General features: G+C 37.6%; 1 protein-coding gene across 1 annotated transcript; it reads left to right on the forward strand.

Annotated features, from left to right (window-relative positions):
- Positions 1–15,279: 15,279 nt before the first annotated feature.
- LOC149848522 (uncharacterized) lies at positions 15,280–16,176 on the forward strand. The gene is made up of 3 exons (XM_090004608.1): positions 15,280–15,345; positions 15,642–15,867; positions 15,953–16,176. The coding sequence occupies exons 1-3, from the start codon at positions 15,280–15,282 to the stop codon at positions 16,174–16,176; spliced, it is 516 nt and encodes a 171-aa protein (XP_089860734.1).
- Positions 16,177–22,374: the final 6,198 nt, after the last annotated feature.

Here is a 22,374-nt window from a genome sequence, read left to right on the forward strand (position 1 = left end):
TGTGTTGATTCCAATCTTTTACTGCATAAAAGAATCACCTCAGATTACCTCTAGTATTCTTTTCAAAAGGGTGAAGCTTCTTTGCGAAAAAGAGTAAGATTCAAATCTTCTCTCTGTTGATCAACCAAGAGGATGTAAGAAATATCCTTGGTATGATTAGCGGAAGAAATATTCAATAATGTTGAAAAGCTAGAAGCGAATTGATATTGATCATAGCTACGACGCATGTTTTAAGTTGATTCTCTGGCAATCAGGCAGTTGAAATATTATGAGCAATAAAAAGAATCCACTCAATTCATATCTCCTCATTCATTCATTTAATCTTCAATCAAATATCCACAAAGGGGATCTCTCAATTGTCGTCAAGATGAAGACGAATATGTGAGTCCGACCCCCGGGGCCAAAGAAGATTTGAATCATCTTCGAGATGAAGGAGTTTGTGACAGATCTTTCCAGGGAACGTTCATATCACTGCCAAGATGAAGGCGACTGCGTTGAGCCTCTCGACAAACCCTAAAAGATATTTGATTGCTGCTGTCATCAAGATTTTTAACCAATGGGTCAATATAATTCCTGAGAAAAAGAAGGATCGGAGCATCTCCAAGATAAAGGAGTTTGTGACGTACCCTTCCCCGAAGAAAAAGAAAAAGCCAGGACATCTCCAAAATGAAGGATGATGTAATGAACTTCCTCTGAAAACCCAAGAAAGCTTAATGTCTCAAAAAGAGTGTCAAAAAGATCATTATAGGAAAAGGCCCCAGGATATCAAACTGCCAAAATTGCCAAGAATCATCTTTTCTCATGCAAAATCCTTTCATCAATGTCTTTTCACTGCTTGCTTTTATGAAATTAAGAGTATTTCTTCTCTATTCATGTCAAAGAAATAGATAATTTCCTCGAAGAAACTCAACAGCTTTAAAATTTGAATCTGACTCTGGAATCCAGGGAGTCAATCTCATTTTGGAGGAAATACTCTAGGTAAAAAGAGGAAATATCTTTTTCACATACGTGCACACTTTCAAACATTTGAATCAATTGCAATTCCATCTTATTGGCAAAATTTTCTGGTTATCCAAAGATGAAATAAATGCTTAATATCTATTTTTGATGCAACCTAGCGTTGTTTGTATTTTTTAAAGAGAGTTGCCTCATTCCGGTGAGGTTATTTCTCTCAGTCCCATCATGGTTTTCCCCATCAAGGAATTTGTGCTTTGTATATCCAGTCAAAATATAGATTTTTACCTGAACCTTGTCTCACAAGGTATTTTTCAAAAATGTCCCATCCAGGTTAAGGGCTAAGCCTGTGTCTTTTCAAAAATTCTTATCTTTGTCTCAGCCATGAGACTTCTTTAAAATCTCTCCTTTTACCATTTTGGGATATTTATCCCAAAGTCCCATCACAATTTCCTCATTTTCTTCTGTCCAAATTATTTTTCTCGAGGATTTCGTTCTCTTCCCAAAACCTTCCAGAGTAAAATACAAAACCTGAAAAATAAAGCATTTCAAAGCCAATTCTTCCACACCCAGTTCATGCATTCTGACTGGGGCATTTTTTCTAAAAAAGAAAATTTGGCGTGTCTTCTTTGCCGCTAAGCTCGGCTTACAACCGGCTTAGCAGCAAAGAGGGGCATCTGTGAACACCCCAAATTTTCCAAAAAATTCTAAAAATTGCCCTTTTTACCCCTAGGTTCATCTTTGAATAATTGGGTCAATTTTATATAAAATTTCCATTTATTTCTCGGATTCGCTGGAATCTAAACTCAATTTCCATTTCTAACCCATTTTCTGAAGGATTTTCCAAAGAACAAAACTCTCAAAAAACCCTTCTTTTGTAAATATTTTCAAATTTTACAAAATATTTCAAAAATCCTTTTATTTTCTCGTAAGTTTCAGAGATTCATCTTAAAAAAAACACCAAAAAATATGGGAAATACCGAAAGAAAATAACAAAAGTACCAAAAAATGGAAAAATACAAAGAAAGAGAAAAATATATATATATAAGAAACAAAAATCGGTTTTTGAAAAACAATCTTTTTAACTAAAACCAGTTTTTTGCAAAAAAAACTTTTGAAAAACCGGCCTTTGAAATTTTTGATAAAAAACCTTCTTAAATGAAAAATTCGTTTTTCTCTAGGGTTACAGAGGCTCTCTTTCCTTCTCGCATCGCCCCTCTCTCTCAGCCGTCACACCCCCCCCTGGAAAAACCTCTTTCCGCTCCCGATCTCCCTCCATTCGCCTTCACCCCTTCAGATTTACGCACTCTTCTGAGCTCTTTCTCTCTCCCTCTTCCCTTCTTTACCTTTACTTTCTTCTTCTTCCCAGTTCCTTTCCTCCTTTTCCCCTTTGTTTGCTTACATCCCGATCGAAGGAGTACAAAATCATACCTGCAAGCGAGGCATCGACACTCCTTCCTAAATTAAGAATCAACGAAATCAAGGCGCTCAAATGAAACCCCATTCCCTCTTCAGTTGAAGGTTGGCAATCCGATGAAGGTTGAAATCCGCTGCAATTTCAGATAGACAAGGGTTTCGATCCAACATTACGGAGAAGTTCTCTCCCCTCTCAAATCAGGATCAGCTTCATCTATGGTAAGTGATTTCTCTTTTTTCTCTTTCTTTTCCTTTTCTTCTGTCGAATCTACATCTACAATACCTATTTAAGATTAGTTATTTCTTCATCATAAGCACCATTCGTAGTGTTGATCTGCATCTAGCAGTATCAACCTACGTATTGCAATATTGATTGGAATGCCTGCATTCCTACACTTTTTTTTTATCTATTTCTGAATCTTTGATTTCTATCTTGAATATTCATCTTGTGCTTCAACACCATTTATACGCATGTTAACGTCTTGTTTGTATTTTGTTTTCGTTCTAATTTACCTTTTTTTAGTTATCATCCACCTTTGACTTTTGTACTTATATCTGAATTTCTGTTTTTTCCCCTTTTTTTATTGCCCTTCTTACATCCAATTTTTCATTTTAATCAGATGGCGTCCTGTTCACTTTTTTTTTCCTTTTATTGTATTTTGTTCATTTCTAGTATGTTAAACTTCATTATGCTTAATTATCTATTATGTTCGCAAGATTTCATCTTCATCTCAAGGTCTACCTTTTACCTCAGCATCCCCATTTGAATTATTCCCATCATTTTTTTTTCTTTTTTTATTTATTTTTATTATTATTATTATTGTTTTATTATCATCTCCTTTGTTTGATTCCGGTTTCAGTTTATATTTTTCTTCTCAATCACGTCTTCTTTGTTTTACTTTTATTTGGATTTCTATCTGTTTTTTTCTGATTTCCATTTTTTTTAGCTTTGATGCCTATTAACGATCTCCTATTAATTGCCTGCTTTATCCTCTATCGTCCCTTTTATTGCTTCCTATTTTCAGTCCAATTACTCATCGTACATGATTTCTCAAATTACCCTATGATTTTTCCAGTTTATTTCGGATCTCTGGTCTGTGCTCCATTTGCTGCCTTACGTTATTTATCATATTGTATGTAACTGACTAGCACTAGATCTGATTTCATTTTATGTTTTTCTTTTGTTTTCTGTAATCTGCTGGATAGTGATATCCAGATGCCTTTCCTGATTTATTTTATTATAACAATGCACCCGTCTTCACCCTACCACAATCTATTCTTCTCTCCTCTTTTTTTTCACATCTTCTTCTACTTCTGCTTCTTTTTCATCTTCTATCTTTTCTTTTGATCTTCTCCAAATCGGCTGAAGGAGAAGGTCGACCTCACTCTGTAGCAAGAGTCAAAACCCCTCTCTTGCTTCGATTAAAAATTCAGTAAGCATTTCCTTTCCTGGGTTTTCCCCTTGGGTTCTTTTTTTTTTAGTTTGTTTTGTTCTGACATCATCTACGCACTTCCGGAAGTGTTGAGTTGCCTATGCAACATCAACCACTCCTGTGCAAAAATAAAAGGTGCATACAGATTCCAACATTTCCCTTTTATTTTGTAATTTATTTGTTTTTTTCATGCTATCAGATTTGGTAAGGCTATATAGTTCTTTCAAATTTCAAATCCGATCTTGTTAATTTTCAATTTTATCTATGCTATGATTTCTTATTCATGTTATAATCCTTAGATTCTAACACTTTCTCTTTGTTTTCTATGTAATTCATTCTGATCTTTCCTCAGTTTATATGAGTTCACATAGGTGTTTAGATTAATCCTCCCTCATATTTCATTATTAACCCTTCATACATACCATACATACCTTGTACCTTCGAATTTTGTATCGCAATAATATATCTTTCTCTTCAACCACCCAAAATCCTCCTCTGAATCCATGACTCAGTCAAGCCAAATCATCTATACATGGAGCAGAGGTCGTATCGGTGCAAATGGACAGTAGAGGTCAATTGGTCGTGAGTTGGTAGCAGAGGTCAATATACATTCTGTGCCAGCATATGTTTGTTCGCCCAATACCCATATAATGTCACTGATTACCTAGCATCTACATTCAGCACATGTTTTCATGCTTCATCTAGATCCAATCCTAATCTTCCATTGACCCTTGATTTTTTTCTTTTTTTTAGATTGTCGTCTTCATTTTGGAAATTCAATTTCCTGTTTCTATTTTACTATTTGCATTTGGATTAGGCTAACATTATAATTCTCTCAGAAACTTTCCATCATGACAGATGATTAAAACTTGTTGTAACAGGAATTTGCATCTGCTGTCCTTTTATTCCCTTTAGAGTTATTACGAATTTTTATTGTCACTTCTACCTCTCCCATACATGTTTTATGTGAATTAACACCTGCATATCATCCAACCATAGTGGTTGTTAAAACTTTTGTATGATTACTATAGAATCTCCACTCATTCATCTGATAGGCCCTTACAGCTCTTCATTCAAATACTATGTCATTGCACATTTCAGTTCATTTGACCTTTTTAATGCATGATTATAGTGGTAATGCCATTCTTGTTCCTTTTAATGGGTTTGGTCTTTCTTTCAATCAGAGTTCGTTATTCTTGACAAAGTGTAAGACTGGCGTGCTTGGCCTGCCCTCTCTTGAGCTATTTACAAGAGATCTAGAGGTGCACAAATTATAGAAGAGCAGTGAGAAGGTCTCCCTTTTCAGACCTGAAGAGCAGGGTTTAAAGAATATAATCAGTAAACGTCTATGCTACAACAGGAGAGTGGTTTGAGGTATCAAGAATAAAGATGATCTTTCATCCAAAAGACATTAGGGATTAGACGAAGTCAAATCTCAAATTGTTTTCCTGCTATAAGCTCACGCAGGGGGTTGAGTTAGAATATATAAAAATTTTCCACAGTTGGTAATGATACCCAACTTGTCATATCAGTACACACTCATTCATTTTATTAAATCTTGTAGCATGTATTATACTTCTCAAAAGGGTCATATATTACATCCATTTTCTGGTATGTCGTCCATCAAGTAGTAACCCAGCATCACATTACTATTACTTAAATGTTCATGTTGTATGACAAAGGCCATCACTCGTGAATCACGAATTTTTGTGCAGGGGTTGATTTAAAATCTTTTGCCTTTGGTCGTTTGTCATTAATAACATTATCTTCTGTAGGAATCAGTTTACTATTGCAGAAATTGTGAAGATCATTTCATCACTGTTGGAGTATTTTTTATGCTACCCTTCATCCACTGGGATACTGTACTGTTATTTTCTATATCTCTAATGATCTGATGTATTGTTTGTTTCTTGCAAAGGAGGTCGCAGGACATACAAAATTTTAGAAAGCAAGTTGCAGTATGGGAATGATGTTCTGATGAAACAGCAAAACCAGGTAGGTATCCTTGTTCTATACATTCCTGCTCTAAATTCAGATAACTGCCCCAGGTTTTACATCCAAATTAGCTATAAACTATTCACATGCATTTTAATAGATATAGGACATGAAGAAGATTTGTTGAAATCCCTGAAAACAATTGAATTTCCTCCTGTATGACTATGTTCTAAATTTAGAGGTCACTAACAAGTTTTGGTTTACTGCATGATCACTATATAGGAGTTGGTTTATTGATCGACCTGCTATACCATGCCTCTATCATACTTGCCTATGCCCACTTCAATAGTCATCTACCTCTCTGTTGATCTTGTGGTTCATCACACAACCTTCATTTAGCTCCACAAAAATTTGCACTTTTTCTTTTTCTCTTTCAAACTCACCCTCAACACCTTCATTGTCCAGCCACCACCTGCCATTCATATACCTTTCATTTGCACGCCTTCCAGCCATTTCGCCACCTCAAATTTCTGCAACAAAGTCTCTTATTCTTCCTCTTGTCAATAGGTCCATGTAAATGACCTTCCAGCAATCTCAAAGTGCCAATACAACCTAGTAATTCATAACCACAAGCAGTCACAGAATGTTTCTACTAGACTATCTCAAAATGCAAATTACTCCTATCTGCTAGCACAAAAGGGGTAATTCATCAAACCCCAGGACATTACTAATCTCAGTCATAATGATGGATACTCCTTCAGAACGAGCTTCCAAAAAGCTTGTTCTTGTGGTTATTGATTTTACTGTCTATAATGGGATCTATAACTGTCAAACTCATTCTTGAAGTCGTTCACCGTCCTATCATACTTGTGAATTGTGGTCATCTTTGGGCCAGCTGCTGCCTCCACATCCCTGCTATGGCCCCTTTTACCGATTTACTATTTCGCCTTCATCAATGCACACCCTACCTTCACAACTACACCACTATTTTCATTCTTCAATACTCATTCCATCTACTACATACTGGTTGAATCTGTGGCTTTTACAGCAATAACATATACTCTATCCTCATTTCATCTCATCCATTCCCCCTTTTGCTTCAGTTCCTTCTGCAGCATCCTATATCTTTACCCACTATATTACACTCACCTATATTCATTTCCAGCACCTCCCTGCATTCTCCCATATGCATAGGCAGAAATACTTAGGCATCTTGCACACCTTGTAATGCATAAAATTATATCTCTGCATCTGTGTCATATATATATATATATATATATATATATATGAATTACTCCCCATCCTTCCCCACCTTAGATCATAAAATATCACTTCATTTAATATTAAGCATAAGGTAGGTATGTGAATATCCCATCATTTTCATCTCTAAAATCAAAGTAATGTTCATAATTCCACTCCATTTTCATACTAACTAAGTGCTTTGCAGGAAATACATGGAAAATTGCCATTTTCTTTCTTAGAATTAAAGATCCTTGTAAATTTTGAATTAAATTCAAGATCATGATTGCCAGACATTAATGAGAAAGTTTTACTTTCTAGTTTAGATTATAAATGAGCATTGTAAATATCATAAATTGCTTCTTTTCATAATTTTTGCCTTCATTTTCCAAAAAAAAATCACAATGGTGAAATACGAATGACACGAGCACCATTTTAATAAGAGATAATTAATCCTAAGCAAATGACCCCCATTGATGGCCATAGTCAAAATGTGGACAATGCTTAGGATTCTTATCTTTTATGGAAAAACATTGGATCCACACTGGATCTCTTTTTCAAAAAATCATCATCTTTTCAAATATTTTTCTTCCTTTATTAAAGTTTCATTTAAAATTAACTCAAGATATATATCAATGGCCATAGTCAGGATATATTGAGAGTTAATTTCATTTTAAACTCTCTAAGGCACCAGAATGTATTTTATTCTTTACTTGAATTTAATAAGATTACTATATAATACATTCAATGACCATAGTCAGGGATGTATTATATTTTCAATCTTATTTCAATTCATTTAAAGAATGAGATGTGATTTTCAAAACCAAATTTCAAAATTCTTTAATTCATTTCACCATTTAGGATAGAATTATATCATGTTTTCAAAACATTCTTTTCCAAAATCAAGTGATTTTTGAGATATATTCTTCAATTCATCAATTCTATCTCATCTTCAAGATTCAAAATTCGATTTCAAAGTCTAATTTGACTTTAAAATTTCAAATTCATTTTGTACTAAAACTTCAATTTCCAATTTAAAACAACTTTCAAAGCTCAATCTTGAAATTTTTTTATTCTTCTTCTGATTTCAAATCCAGATCTTCAAAGTCTTGACTCTCAAATTTATAATCAAAATTTGAAGTTGATTATAAATCTCAAAATTCGATCTTTCTCAAGTTTTTCAATCCGGTTTTTTTTTTAAAAAACCCAGATCCATTTTTAGAAATTGTTTCTTCACTCTATTCATCAGTAATACTTGGAGATTTCAAAAATCATTTTTGAAAAAGCATACATCCTTGCATTTTGCACAAGCATGATTCTTTGTGCATTTAGATTTAGAATAAATTCTTAGATAATCTTTTATCAAAGCAAAAAGGCATGAATTCGATCCTTGGTTTGATTACCCCTGGTAAAGGCGCCAGGAACGGTCGATCCTCGTACCGATGAGCGAGCTCTGTCTCCCAATCTTCCCGCAAACATTTCAAAAATGGAGGCGAGTAATCTTTAAAATCTTTTCAAAATTAAGGTCAAGTAAGACCTTCATAAAAGAGTTCTTCTCTCACTCTTTCTTTTCTCTTCCCTTCTCTCTTTTTTTCTGTCTTTTATTTTCTCTCCCTTCAAAAGGAGGAAATAGAGGTTAGAAAGGAAAAAGAGAAGGAAGAGAGAGAAATACCAAGAGAGGAAAAATTTTGCGATGATCACACTCCTTTAGCAGTCAATAAGCAGGATCCCTCTTTCCCTCTTTAATCGAAACACTCAGAAAAGGTAAATTTCTTTCTTAACCCTTATTCGGTGTTTTTTCTTTCATATGGGTTTCTCATTGACACCTGTTTATATAGCCGCAGTAGGGGATAGATTAGTGTAACCGTTACCTCCCTAATTTTTTGTATGTTTATCAAAAGCAACACTAAAGGGAAAGTTACCATATCGTGGGTAACTGCCACACATCATGGCTTATCCCAACATTCTCCCACTTGTTTCTTCGATAAACTCTTAACCAGTAAACTTTATGGGAATGGCTTGATGAATAGATTGGTCTTTACAATCTATTCTATAGATCCTTAGTTGAATCTCTAATCCTTATGAGATTAACAACAAACAACCATAAAGAGAATCAAAAAGTTGAATGTGATCACTTTATTCATATGCATATGTTAAAAAGAGTTTAACAAGCTCATCCTCAATACATGTTCAGAATATAATTCTGGTGCTAGCCCTTTAGTAAGAGGATCAACAATCATCTCTTTGGTACCAATATTAACAATATGCACTAGATGATTTTATATCCTTTCTTTAACAATAAAGTACTTTAATTTCATATGCTTATATGACATAGTATTTTTTTTGTTATTCGAAAAGGACACCGTAGCTTCATTATCACAGTAGACATTCAGTGGCTTCTCGATGGAATCAATCACCTTTAACTGTGATATGAAGTTCTTCAACCATATGGTCTGCGAAGTAGTCTCCTACAATGCTATAAATTCTGCCTCCATGGTGTGAGCAACAGTGGTCGTCTGTTTCCCACTCCTTCAAGAGATCGCGCCCACAACAAGTAAGAAGACATACCCAGTAGTAGACTTTCTACTATCAAGGCATCCTCCTAAGTTTGCATCTGAGTATCCAGTGACCTCGAGGTGATGAACTTTATGATACGTCAACATATAGTCTTTTGTCTTTTGCAAATACTGCAAGACTTTCTTAGCAGCCTTCCAATGGGATATGCCTGGGTTAGATTGGAATCTACCAAGCATCTCTACTGTGAAAGAAATATCTGAACATGAACAAGTTTGCACGTATTGCAAGCTGCCAACAACTGATGCATATGGATAAGCACTCATCTGTGCTTTGTCAATTTCGTTCTGTGGACAATTCTTTAGGCTCAATTTGTCACCTTTTGATATAGGTGTTGTATCAGGAGAATAATTCTTCATCCCATATTGCTTTAACACCTTATTTATGTAGGATCTTTAAGAGAGGCTTAGAAAGCCTTTTGCTATGTCTGGGCAGATCTCTATGTCAAATACATAAGCAGAATCACCCATATCTTTCATATCAAAATGTGATGCAAGAAATTATTTTGTCTCTTTAAGTAACTTTATGTCGTTGGTTGCCAACAAAATGTCATCCACATATAACATCAATATAATGAACTTACTCCTACTTTCCTTAAGGTATATATAATGATCAATAATAATATTTGTAAACCCGAAAGTCACAATGACTTGAAAAAATTTAATATACCACTGTCGAGAGACTTGTTTAAGTCTATATTGATTTGTTAAGCTTGCAAACCAAACGATCATCTTCAGAGAAACCAAGAGGTTGTTCCATGTATACCTCTTCATTTAGATCTTTGTTGAGGAATGTAGTTTTTACATCCATCTGATGTAGCTCTAAGTCATAATGAGCTACGAGGGCCAAAATTATCCTCGTTGACTCCTTAGTTGAGACAGGAGAGAATGTCTCATTATAGTCAATGCCCTCTATTTGGGTGAATCCTTTAGCAACCAATCTTGTCTTATGTCTCTTTATATCACCTTTGGAGTCTCTTTTGGTCTTAAACACCCATTTGCACCCTATGGGTTTCAATTCTTTAGGTAACTCAACAAGCTCTAACACTTGATTCTTAGCCATAGAGTCCAACTCTTCTTTCATGGCTTTTATTCAGTGCAAAGATTGTTTGCTTTCAACAGCTTTCATAAAAGTCAACGGGGCATCATCTATATCTATGAAATCATCAAGCTCCTGAAGGTACACCACATAGTCAGGATGTATGACAGATTTTTTAATTCTTGTGGATCTCCAAACAGGTCATTCTACAGGGTCAGATTGAATATGTTTTTCCTGTTTGTGCTCTTCTGCATTATCTACTATATGTTCATTTTGAATTTACACATCAACAACTGGGTGATCAACCATATCATTATTAGGAATAACAATATGGTATCTCTCAGTGTTCTCCTTAAAGGTGGTGAGATTGTATATTGTATTTCTTCAAAACCAAGGTTTTGAAGTGCACTTAATCCTACTGAACCATCTTCAAAAAAATTTGCCTTATCCGTTTTAATAATCGGTGGTGAATGAGATGGGCAATAAAACTTGTATCATTTTGATCTCTATGGATAACCAATGAAATATCCACTGGTTGTTCTTGGATTAAAGGCTTTAATGTGTGGGTTATACAACTTAGCCTCTATAGGACATCCTCATATGTGCATATAAGACAGTAATGGCTTCCTACATATCAACAACTTGTAGGGAGTTTTAGGCACAGATTTCGTAGGAACTTTATTCAAAATATGCACAGCATTCTTTAAGGCTTCACCCTACAACTTCATGTAAAGTGTTGAATAATTCAACATGGCCCTGGCCATTTTTTTAAAAGTATGATTTTTTCTTTCAGCTACACCATTCTGGTAGGCACTACGAGGCATGGTATATTGAGGCACAAACCCTTCCTCTTTGAGAAATCATGCTAATGGTCCTTTTTTTTGCCCCATCTCAATAAACCTACCATAATATTTGCTACCTCTATCAGACCTGATTATCTTAATAATTTTATCGGTTTGTTTCTCTACTTCTTTCTTAAATTTCTTAAACATCAGATTTGTCGTAAATCAAGTAGAGATACATATACCGTGAATAGTCATCAATAAAGGTGACAAACAATTTTTTGCTTGTGTAACAGGAGGTAAAAGGTCCACATACATCTGTATTGACTATCTTCAATATCTCACTACTACGTTTGACACCCTCTTTATATGTGTTTGTTTGCTTAACCTTTATGCAATCAACACATGGGTCATTGTCAGTAAAATTTAGAGATTTTAAGATCTCTTCATTTACAGGTCTCTTTATTCTCTTTTCAGAGATATGACTCAACCTTCGATACCAAAGCATGTAGGATTTATCATTAATCATGCTACGTTTATTCCCAACCAATGCGTATTCAGAAGTCAAAGACTCCTGAGTTTGGATCTTCACGTTTAATTTATACAAACCATCATAAACTAATGCAAAACCAAATTCAATAGAATTTTTGTAAATGAATAACTTGAAATTTTCAACTTTAAAGCAATATCCAAATTTATCCAATCTTGAAATTTAAATTAAGTTTTTACTATATGATGAAACATAAAAGACATCATGAAGATCCAAATTTATGCTTGTATCTAAAGTGATCATGCAAGTCCCATCACCCTTCACATGCAAACGCATCTTGTTCCCCGAATAGATGTTCTTCTCATGCATTGTTGGTTCCCTTCTGTTTAAGAACAGTTGTAGATATATGAAAATATGAACAGTATCACCAGAGTCAATCTACCAGCTATTTTCAGGAATTTGTAATAAATTATATTCATGAGAAACAAATGACAAATTACCTTTCTTTTCTAACCATTTCTTCTACTTTATGCAATCTGCCTTCCTGTGTCCCTTCTTGCAAAAGAAACTCTTTATGGGAGCAGAATCAGGTTGCTTGCTCTGAGATAGCTTATATTCTGCTGACTTCTTCCTAGCAGTTTTCTTAAATGCATTCTTCTTTGGTCCTACCCCAGCGCCATGAGAAGCCATATATGCACTTTGTACCTTCTCTCATTTCAACATCTCTTCCTCTTTAACACACTTAGATATAAGTTAATTGAATATTCATTCATCATTATGTGTGTTGTAAAAGATTTTGAAAGGTCCATACTTCAAAGTTAAGGATGTCAGAATCAAATGCACTAGGAACGAGTCAGAAACGGCCAACTTCATGTCATTCAGCTGAGATGCTATGTTTCTCATTTCTAAAATGTGTTGGTGAATGTTACCCCCTCTAGAATATTTCATAGTTATGAGTTTCGATGTTAGGGTATTGGCCCTGGCCTTATTGGTACTCACAAACTGTGATTCAATGGCACTCAGGAATTCCTTTATTGTTCTGTATTATGGGATAGCACTGTGAATATTCGTAACCACCTTAGATTGCAAAAGCAACATACTAAGTCTATTTGAGTTCTCCCACTTCTCAAAAACACTCTTTTGTTCAGCAGTAGTTTGATCTGTCAGGATAGCAGGCTCATCCATTCTTAAGGCTAAATCAAGATCCATATATCCTAATGTAAAAAGGACAGTTTCTTTCTAATCACTAAAATTAAATCTATTAAGAAAATGAATAGAACTTAAGACATCTATAGTAGAAACTGCATGACAAAAGACATGTATCAAAAGAAAGCATATATGAGACAAAGCTGATAGAAAAAACAATAAATAAAAAGCCCTGAATATGTTTATTTTTTGGTGAGTGTAGGGGGTCATCAGAGTCTTACTTTGGTAAGAGCTTCAACATGCGTAATCACTACGCCTACTGACCATAGTTGGTAAAACTAAGGCTCATGAAAAGCTAGACCATCAACACATGGTACTTTTAGATACTCATGCATGATGTATCTCAATACACTTGCTTTATTCTACCCTACTTAGAATTTTAAATACAATAAAACTATATTTGGGTCATTTATCGTTTCATGAATCTAAGTGCAATAGTAATATTGGCTAAAGCTATATGATAGAACACAAATTTGACAACATACGTGTATTCAGTCACTTTGGTGACATGAATTCACTAAGTCATCTAACAATCCTTGATTCCAATATTATACATTCATTTATGCATGGATAATTATAAATAAAATGCATGAACAATAACAAAAGCCAAGCTTAAATGGGTAAAACTCAGGGTCCATAAGGAGAACCCGGTTTAAAAACACCCTAAATCGGTCTGAAACAGCCCCAAACCGGTCGTCTAAGGGTTTGAACTGGTTCTAAACCTTATGAACCAGAGTCAAGTATGAACAAAAGTTCATAAAAACCCTATGATCGTATGCTAAAATCTGTGTATCTTCTTATATTTATGAAAACAAGGTCTTAGCATCTCAGAATCCATGAAAAACTGGAAAGAACCAATCAAAAATGGTTCTGAACCGATCTCGGAAAGGGATGAATCAGTCACAGATCCTGATCAGTTTCAAATAGTGTCAGAATCCTGATTCAGTTCATATTAGATCCGAGTCTGACCCAGTATAATCTGGATCTGGGTCTAACCTGGTCTTTACTAGATCCGAGTCTGACCCGGTACAAACCAGATCCGGGTCTGACTCAGTAGAAACCGAATCTGGGTCAGACCCGGTACAAACCGGATCTGGGTCTGACCCGGTACAAACCGAATCTGGGTCTGACCCGGTACATAATGAATCTGGGTCTGACCCGATTCTAACCAGATTTGGGTCTGACTCGGTGCAAAATGAATCCGGGTCTGACCCGGTATAATCAAATCTGGGTCTGACCAGGTACAAACCAAATATGGGTCAGACCCTGTCATTCCGGATCAGACCCATACTAAAAACCATTATGGGTCTGGGTCTGATCCAAGGAAAATGGTAGACCTGATCCACCCTGAATGGGTTTGGATTAGGCTTGTCACCGGGTCAAAAATATCAGACCTGATCTGGTTCCAACATTAAAATAGAAACCTGAGTTCTGTTTATAGATCCTGAGAAATCGAAAGGGTTTCTCTCAGGATTCATGGTGACCCATGTCGCCTGATTAGCAGCCCACACCGCCTGTCGACAACCCACACCGGAGCCCCGCCGGTGACGCTCCTTCCACCTCGCCCGACGGTAGAGTGGAAGCCAAAAAAAAAGAGGGCTTCGCCGCCCTAGATGTCGCATGAGGCCGGACGGACCACGACACTGGTGAAGCGGTCGACGAAGGCCGGCTCTTCTTGATGATCCACCCATGGCATCCTGCAGACGTCGGCGAGAAAGCCCCACTGCCCGACGGCAGATGGAACAAAGAATGGGAAAACGGGGGTTTTAAAACTGTTGTTGTTGCACGTCGTCGGAGGGATGCCGGTGATTCAGCGAAAACAGCTCCCCCCTCCCTCCCCGACGACAGTTCGAGGTAACCTCGGCGTTGGTCGGCCTCCCTGCAACCCAACGGCGCAGGTAAAACCCCAACTCTCTTTTTTTTGTCCGGTTGTCGCCGCCTGTGACTAACGTCGTCCCACGGTGACTCTGCTCCACCGATTGTCGAATACCGATGAGCTACGTTGCCTTGCGACGATGGGCTGCCGGAAAGCACTATCTCCCCGTGGCGACAATCACCGGAAAAAAATGCCAACAGGCTCGTGCAGCGAAAAAGCATGGTGTGGGCCCATAACCCAATGTTGGGATCCTCTGCGCGTAAGAAGTTTGAAGGTGTACCTGAAGAAGCCATTCCAATCCGGCAATGGCATATGGTGTTTCGCAGAACAGAAGAAATGGAGAAGATTCACTCCTCAATCGAATCGCAGCCCTCCAATGAGCGCAAGCACCTTCAGCAACCGGTGAGCAAGATCCTTTTCCCTCTTTTGTGAAAAATTAAAAAAAAAAAACAATTTCTTCCTTAATCCTTTTCTTTATTTTTCTCTTGATACAGGTTTCTCATTGACACCCGTTTATATAATGTAAACCTTTATTAGGGAACAATTACGACAACTACTCCCTTCCAAAATCATGAAGTTTATCCTGTAGGAACACCTTCATGGGAGTCATTTAATCCAGGTAATGCCCACATTACGTGGGTGACTCCAACATTTACCTCATGTTCTTCATAAAAACATCTTGAGATAATCTTTTGTAGGTTGCACAATGGGATGATGCGATTGATCACCTTGTCATTGCTTTGGATGGCGAGCCTATTTTTCTCCCTACCACAGAGGAGGCCCAATGGACGGCCACATCATCTGCCTTCACCATCACTCGCTCAGCCAAAACTAATGAGGTCGTGGTGGAAGCACCCAACAAGTTCAAGATCTCAGCGAGGGTGGTTCCCATTGGCAAGGAGGAGTCCAGGCTTCACCACTATGGCATAACAGATGATGATTGCTTTGCCCCATCTCGACTTGACTTTCAAATTCTACTCTCTAAGTGGGAATGTCAATGGTGTGCTAGGCCAGACCTATACAGACAACTACAATAGCCCAGTAAAGATGGGTGTGAAGATGCCGGTGTTGGGCGGAGAACGCGAGTTCTTGTCATCCGGGCTCTTCGCCACAGATTGTGCTGCAACACAATTTAAAGGCACAAAGTCCACGAGCATGGAGGGTTCAGTTGATCATGAGGATCTTCTGTGCAAGAGCAGCTTCAACCGTCGAGGCATTGTTTGTAAGAAATGAAAGGCTAAGAAAACTGTTTTTTCATTCATAAAAAAAAAAATTTGTGCAAGTCTACGCTTTAGGAGAGGGTTGTGTATGTTCGCCTCCGATGATTCACTGAATCCCACGTCCGTGTTCAGGGGATCGAATGAGCGCCACGTATTCATGCACATGGGGCTCGTATTCCCGTGTATGTTGACATAACTTTGCATCGGACTCTGGTGCTGTTGCAAAGACTTAATCACCCTTACTTGCTTTTCTTGCCCTGAAATGACGGTTCGAGGAAATGACAAAAATATCCTCCATTCAAAAGTTGTGAAACGACGGGTGGGGAAAAGGACAAAAAAGTCCTCCATCCAGAAAGTTTGATGTTAACCATTTAAAGTGGAGACGTTCGCCTGCGCCATCTGCTGTAACAATTGCTCCCATTATCAACCCAAACTTTGCCTTCGTCTCCAGTCGAGCTTTCTGCCTTGTTTTTTATTCTGTTGTACAACACACTATCGCCTTCTCGTGCCTGCCTTGTGTTACAAAACATTCCAGTGTCTTCTCTTCATTTCTGCTGTCGTTAGGCATCATGGAAGAAAGCAATGATTCACAAACATTCCAACCAGTGCCATTAAGGCAGCGTGAGTAGCTTTTCATCTCATCATGCTATCGATGAAGAAGGCATGTCGTCTTGTGTGCCATTAAGGCATTGTTTGGTTATTGCAGGTAGATCTTGTTATTACGAAGGTTGGAAACTTATCGATATTTGTAAGACGCTGGGACCTGTTGACAAGAACGCTTGTTTGCAGATGCTAGGAAGGGCCTCTACCCCATCAGGTATCCTACAGTCACTCATCATATGCATTGTATCTCAAACCGCTGTATTAGTAACAAACTCTCGTTTTTGTGAGATACATTTTTGTTAGTTAATATCGATTTGTTTGCTATTATGTTCAAGTTCTTCCTTATCGATTTGTAATTTATTGTGCGATATATTTATCGACCTTTTAGATAGTATGTTTTTGTATCGTCGAGTTGTAAGTTATAAATACTGAATTGCCGTATCGATTTTCAATATCTGACAAATTGCTATACATATCGTTTTGTAAGATATTATATGTTTTGTAATATGTATTTGTAAGATATTTGTACACAGACCTAGAAAACGTTTGGGTGCATAAACACATCTTGACACGCATGGCGGGGCGATTTTCGCATGCATATTGTTGCTCTCTCAGCGACTTCTATTGAACTCGCTTTAGAGCCTCGTGGATATTATGAGAGCGTTATCGTCAACACACATGTACGACATGTGTATTTTATTGGCATGGTAAGCGACACGTCGATGCTCAGCATAAGCAAACATCAAACCGCACTTGCTTTGATACTTTCATTCATTAAATCGTTGCTTTGACTTGCGTAACCCTAGTGGTATCCGTTCTTATATGCATCCTGATTAAATCGTAGTAAATTTATGCCGCTTGCTAACGGAAATTGATATATTGCTTACAAAACATTCCACTGTCTTCTTTTATTTGTCGTTGTTGTTAGGCATTAAGGAAGAAAGCAATGATGCACAAACATTCCAACCAGTTCCATCAAGGCGACGTGAGTAGCTTCCCAGCATCATGCTATCGATGAAGAAGGCATGTCGACTTGTGTGTCATTAAGGCTTTGTTTGGTTATTGCAGGTAGATCTTGTTCTTACGAAGGTTGAAAACTTATCGATATTTGTAAGACGCTGGGACCTGTTGACAGGAATGCTTGTTTGCAGATGCTAGGAAGAGCCTCTACCCCATCAGGTATCCTACATTCACTCATCATATGCATTGTATCTCAAACCGCTGTATTAGTAACAGACTCTCTTTTTTGTGAGATAATATCGACTTGTTTGCTATGTTGCTGCAAACACAAATTGATATATTGCTTAAAACATTATTGAGCTTATCATCAGGTTGTAATAAAGACGATGTAGCTCAATCAATAGAAAGATCTGGAGAATTGAATATCTATACTTATGACCCAACTGAAGAATTGAACATTTGCACTAACGATGCACATGAAAAGAAGGGTGCAGGCATTAGACCCACTATTGACTTGAATGTTCCAGTGGAAGAAATGCAATTCAATGATGAGGTAGACTACCATGACAGCGCACATAATAAAAGTGTATGCATCGGGAATGTACACGGAAGTACACTTGACTTCAATGTTCCAGGAGAAGAAATGCAATTCAATAATGAGGTAGATTTTGATGTCAGTACACTTAATAAAACCGTAGGAACTGGGAATGTACATGGAATTGCACTTGACTATGTTCCTGTAGAAGGAATGCATTTTAATAACGAAAAAGATGCATATAAATTTTACAATGATTATGCCTTAAAAGTTGGCTTCAGTGTGAGAAGGTTTTCTTGGTCAAAAAATGCACAGGGTGTCTTGGTTAGAAAGACATATGTCTGTTCCAAGCAAGGTTGGAAGAAATCAATGGGAAATCTAACTAGGAGCACGCCAGAATCAAGATGTGGATATCAGGCGAGATTGGTTTTGAGAAGACATCCGAATGGGAAATTTGTCGTGCGTACTTTAATCAGTGATCATAATCATGATTTATCTGCATCATTTATGACTCCTATGCTAAGGTCACATCGTAAAGTAACTGTAGCGCATGCTGCAATGGCTGAAATAGCCGATAGCGCCGGCATTGCACCAAGGAAGATATACAATTTGTTTACCCGCATAGATGGTGGTCGTGAAAATGTGCCATTCACACCTTTGGATCTTAGAAACCACTTGAGCAGGAAGAGGACAGATAACATGAAGAACGGAGAAATATGTTGTTTGGTTCGTTACTTACAGAACAAATCAAGCAATGAACATGGTTTCTTTAGTGCAATGCAAGTGGACGCAGATGGATATGTTGTGAATATGTTTTGGTCAGATTCAAGGTCTAGAATAGATTATGAATGCTTCAATGATGTGCTGGTGTTTGATACTACAGTAAAGATTAACACTGAACAATGGCCATTTGCGCAGTTTGTGGGAGTGAACCATCACGCACAGAGTTGTATATTAGGCGGTGCTTTTGTGTATGACCAGACCAAGGAAACCTTTGAGTGGTTGTTCAGAGTATTTACACAGGCAATGAACGGGAAGCATCCTGAAACTGTACTTACAGATGGTGATCAAGCAATTGCGGCTGCAGTGCTTCATGTGTGGCCAGATGCACATCATCGCCTGTGTTTGTGGCATATCTTTCAAAATGCAGCAAAGAACATAGGACACATATTTAATCAGAATACAGGGTTTGACAAACATTTTACAAGGTGTGTACTTCATAGCGTAGACGAGGTCACCTTTAAGTCAGATTGGGACAAAATGATTAAGACATACGACCTTGCTGACTGTCTGTGGTTACAAAATTTATATGCAGAAAAAGAGAAGTGGGTATTGGCATATGGAAGACAATACTTTTGTGCAGGTATGATAAGCACACAAAGAGCCGAATCTATGCATGCCACGCTGAAGAAAACCCTGTATTCATGTTTAACAATGTTTTGTTTCATGGAACAATATGAATTATTTATAGACAGTCTAAGACAGAATGAGCTTGAACAAGACGTGAAATGCTTCAATACACGACCTCTAACTTTTGGCATGAAAATATTGATGCGACCTGCAGCTCTGTATACACTAACTATATTTGAATGGATCAAGAAAGAGGTGTTGCATGTCATGAATTGCAAAATAGAAGAACTGGTGCAAACCGAGAATATGCACAAATACCATATTTTTTGTCAGGGCGAAAAGCATCAGGAAAGGCAAGAAGCACATGTCACGTACAATGTCGACAACGGAAGGGTAGAATGTTCGTGCAAAATGTATGAATTCAAAGGTATCCTATGTTGTCATGCATTAAAAGCACTCAATCAAGAGAAGATACAAGAAATACCTGAGTCTTACGTAATGCGAAGATGGACGAGACGCGCGAAGATTGAAATGCTCGTTATGGACAATGCGAGTAAATCTGGTGTTAACGAGAAGTGCCACATAGCCTCCCGTTACCAACAACTGTGTAGGTCATTCATGCATGTTGTTGATTTGGCATCGAGAAGCAAAGAAGGCTATGCATGTGTGAGAAAAGCTGCAACGGAGTTACTTGAAAACGTGAAGTTAATTCACATTAAGTCTGTTGCAGCGAATGAATGCCAGCCGAATATAATGAGATCGAACAACGTAGGTCAAAATCATGTCTCGCTTGACACTCCCGAAAAGTTACGCCGAAGCGTAAACATTATCTTCAACAAGTCAGTAGTGAACGTTGTTGATTATGATGGACATATTCATGAAGCGCAGGGTATCAAAAGAAAACCTGCCTCTGATCGCAGTCGTCGGAGGGCAAAGGGTGCCCTAGAATTGGTTGGCAAGAAAAGGACTAAGAAACAACCAACCTGTAATAAAAAACAACAAAGCCCTTCGAATGAACAGGTATGTAAAACATTATATTGCTTCCCATTGCGTGAAGCTTGTCAAATAGCTAACTCGTATAATGTCCATCATGCAGCAATACCCTGCAGAAGTACCAGCAAACGTTCAAACCTACATTCCTCCCGACCAGATTTCCGGCAACGATCGCTACAGTTTTACAAGGCTTTTGGTATGTAATCGATGTTGCGAGGAGGTATGCATTTCTTGTGAAACTTAATTCAGTGTCTAATATTTTCTCTTTCATGACAGGCTATGATGCAGTCGACAGATAGGTTTGGGACACAGGAATCTCGTGTGGGCTATTAACTTAGTTGTCATGCCTCTTTGCATGACCCGATCTCCATAATGCCGGATTTTTTGAGAGTTTATAGTCGTTTGTCATTGACGACTTGTGGTTCGTGGTTGAATTTGTTCAAATCGATAGATAGCGGGTTTTTGCTTCTGCAGGAAGGCGAATGATGACATCACTGTATGGCGATTTGTGGTTATCGTTGAATAGCGATATGTGGCATCGCAGCGTAGAACGTTGTTGATTATTGTTGGACTGTCAATCTTAGCGTGATGCGAAGGATTGTTCAAGTGTGCTGCGATGTGTGGCATCGCAGCGTAGGACTGTCAATCACTGTGCTGCGATGCCACAGATCGCTATTCAACGATAACCACAAATCGCCATACACCTCCAGTCAACTTCTTCTCCAGCAAATCTTTCGCGTTCCCGACACCTCCACTTGCCTTTTGAAATCATTATTGTTATCTTGTGAAAAGTTGTATCCATATATTATAAATAAAAGGCTACTCAATGTGTATTTTCCAACGGATACCCATAAATGTTTGAGTTGTCGTATAGTATTCATTGATCATGTTGGTTGAGCAATACATCTTTTAGGTCATAAATAGTCGCACAAGCACTGGAAGGTGTGTTTGTCTTCTACTTCGTGAACCAGCAACAACCAAACCGACGGTTCCTTCATAAACCTGGAGATCCACCCTCGAACATAAAAAATTGTAGTCGGTGAGGCAGACGAAGACAGCTACACGACCAACAATGGCAAATCATGGGTATATTGTCTATACATAGTCTACATGTTCAGCAAAATCCGTCTCTTTCATGCATTTTTTGCGATTTGTTTTTGTGTACTATATAATGTAATTTAAATATCGGTCGTTGCAATGTCCGCATTCATTTCAGTCGAACATCCACCGACGAAGTTGGGCGAAAACTTAGTCAATCACTCCTGGAGGACATCAACCGAATGCGCAGTGAATTCGCATAATGCAACATGATCAGTAATTTTGTTAGTATGAAACTAGTAGTAGTTGTCTATAAACGTAAGCCATGTGTACGTATGATCAATACAACACCATATTTGCTGCAAACAGACTATATCTGATTTCATAAATTATATTAAAAGCAACGCACCAAGCCAGACTGTGAGCGTCGTCAGCCCATATTTCATGGTATATCGGTTGTATTTTATGTTGCTTTTCATTATTGATTTAGTCCAATTGATTCGTATGTTAACGTTGGTGTTAGCAATGTTTCTTTCGGTTTGCAGACTATATTACGTCGTTTGCCATACTCCAGTGGATTTCAAGACGGCAAACCTTATTGGGTTAACGGTAATCACTACAGAGACCTTATGACAAGTGAAAAGGTAAGCAAACAAACCTACAGTGCAATATTACAGCATGACAGTGGTAACAACATTTTTTTGATCTATTTGCAGATATTGATTCCTACAC

Source organism: Nuphar pumila, chromosome 1 (genome assembly GCF_984573655.1).
Source record: "Nuphar pumila chromosome 1, dmNupPumi1.hap1.1, whole genome shotgun sequence".
In the NCBI taxonomy this organism is placed as follows: domain Eukaryota; kingdom Viridiplantae; phylum Streptophyta; class Magnoliopsida; order Nymphaeales; family Nymphaeaceae; genus Nuphar; species Nuphar pumila.

What these genes read in the sequence shown, in the direction of transcription:
- LOC149848522 (XM_090004608.1), top strand. Translation starts at nt 15,280, where the DNA reads ATGGAGAAGATTCACTCCTCAATCGAATCGCAGCCCTCCAATGAGCGC. An exon ending in GCAAGCACCTTCAGCAACCG is followed by an intron (nt 15,346 to 15,641) that starts GTGAGCAAGATC and finishes AATCTTTTGTAG; the next exon opens with GTTGCACAATGGGATGATGC. An exon ending in GTCCAGGCTTCACCACTATG is followed by an intron (nt 15,868 to 15,952) that starts GCATAACAGATG and finishes ATGGTGTGCTAG; the next exon opens with GCCAGACCTATACAGACAAC.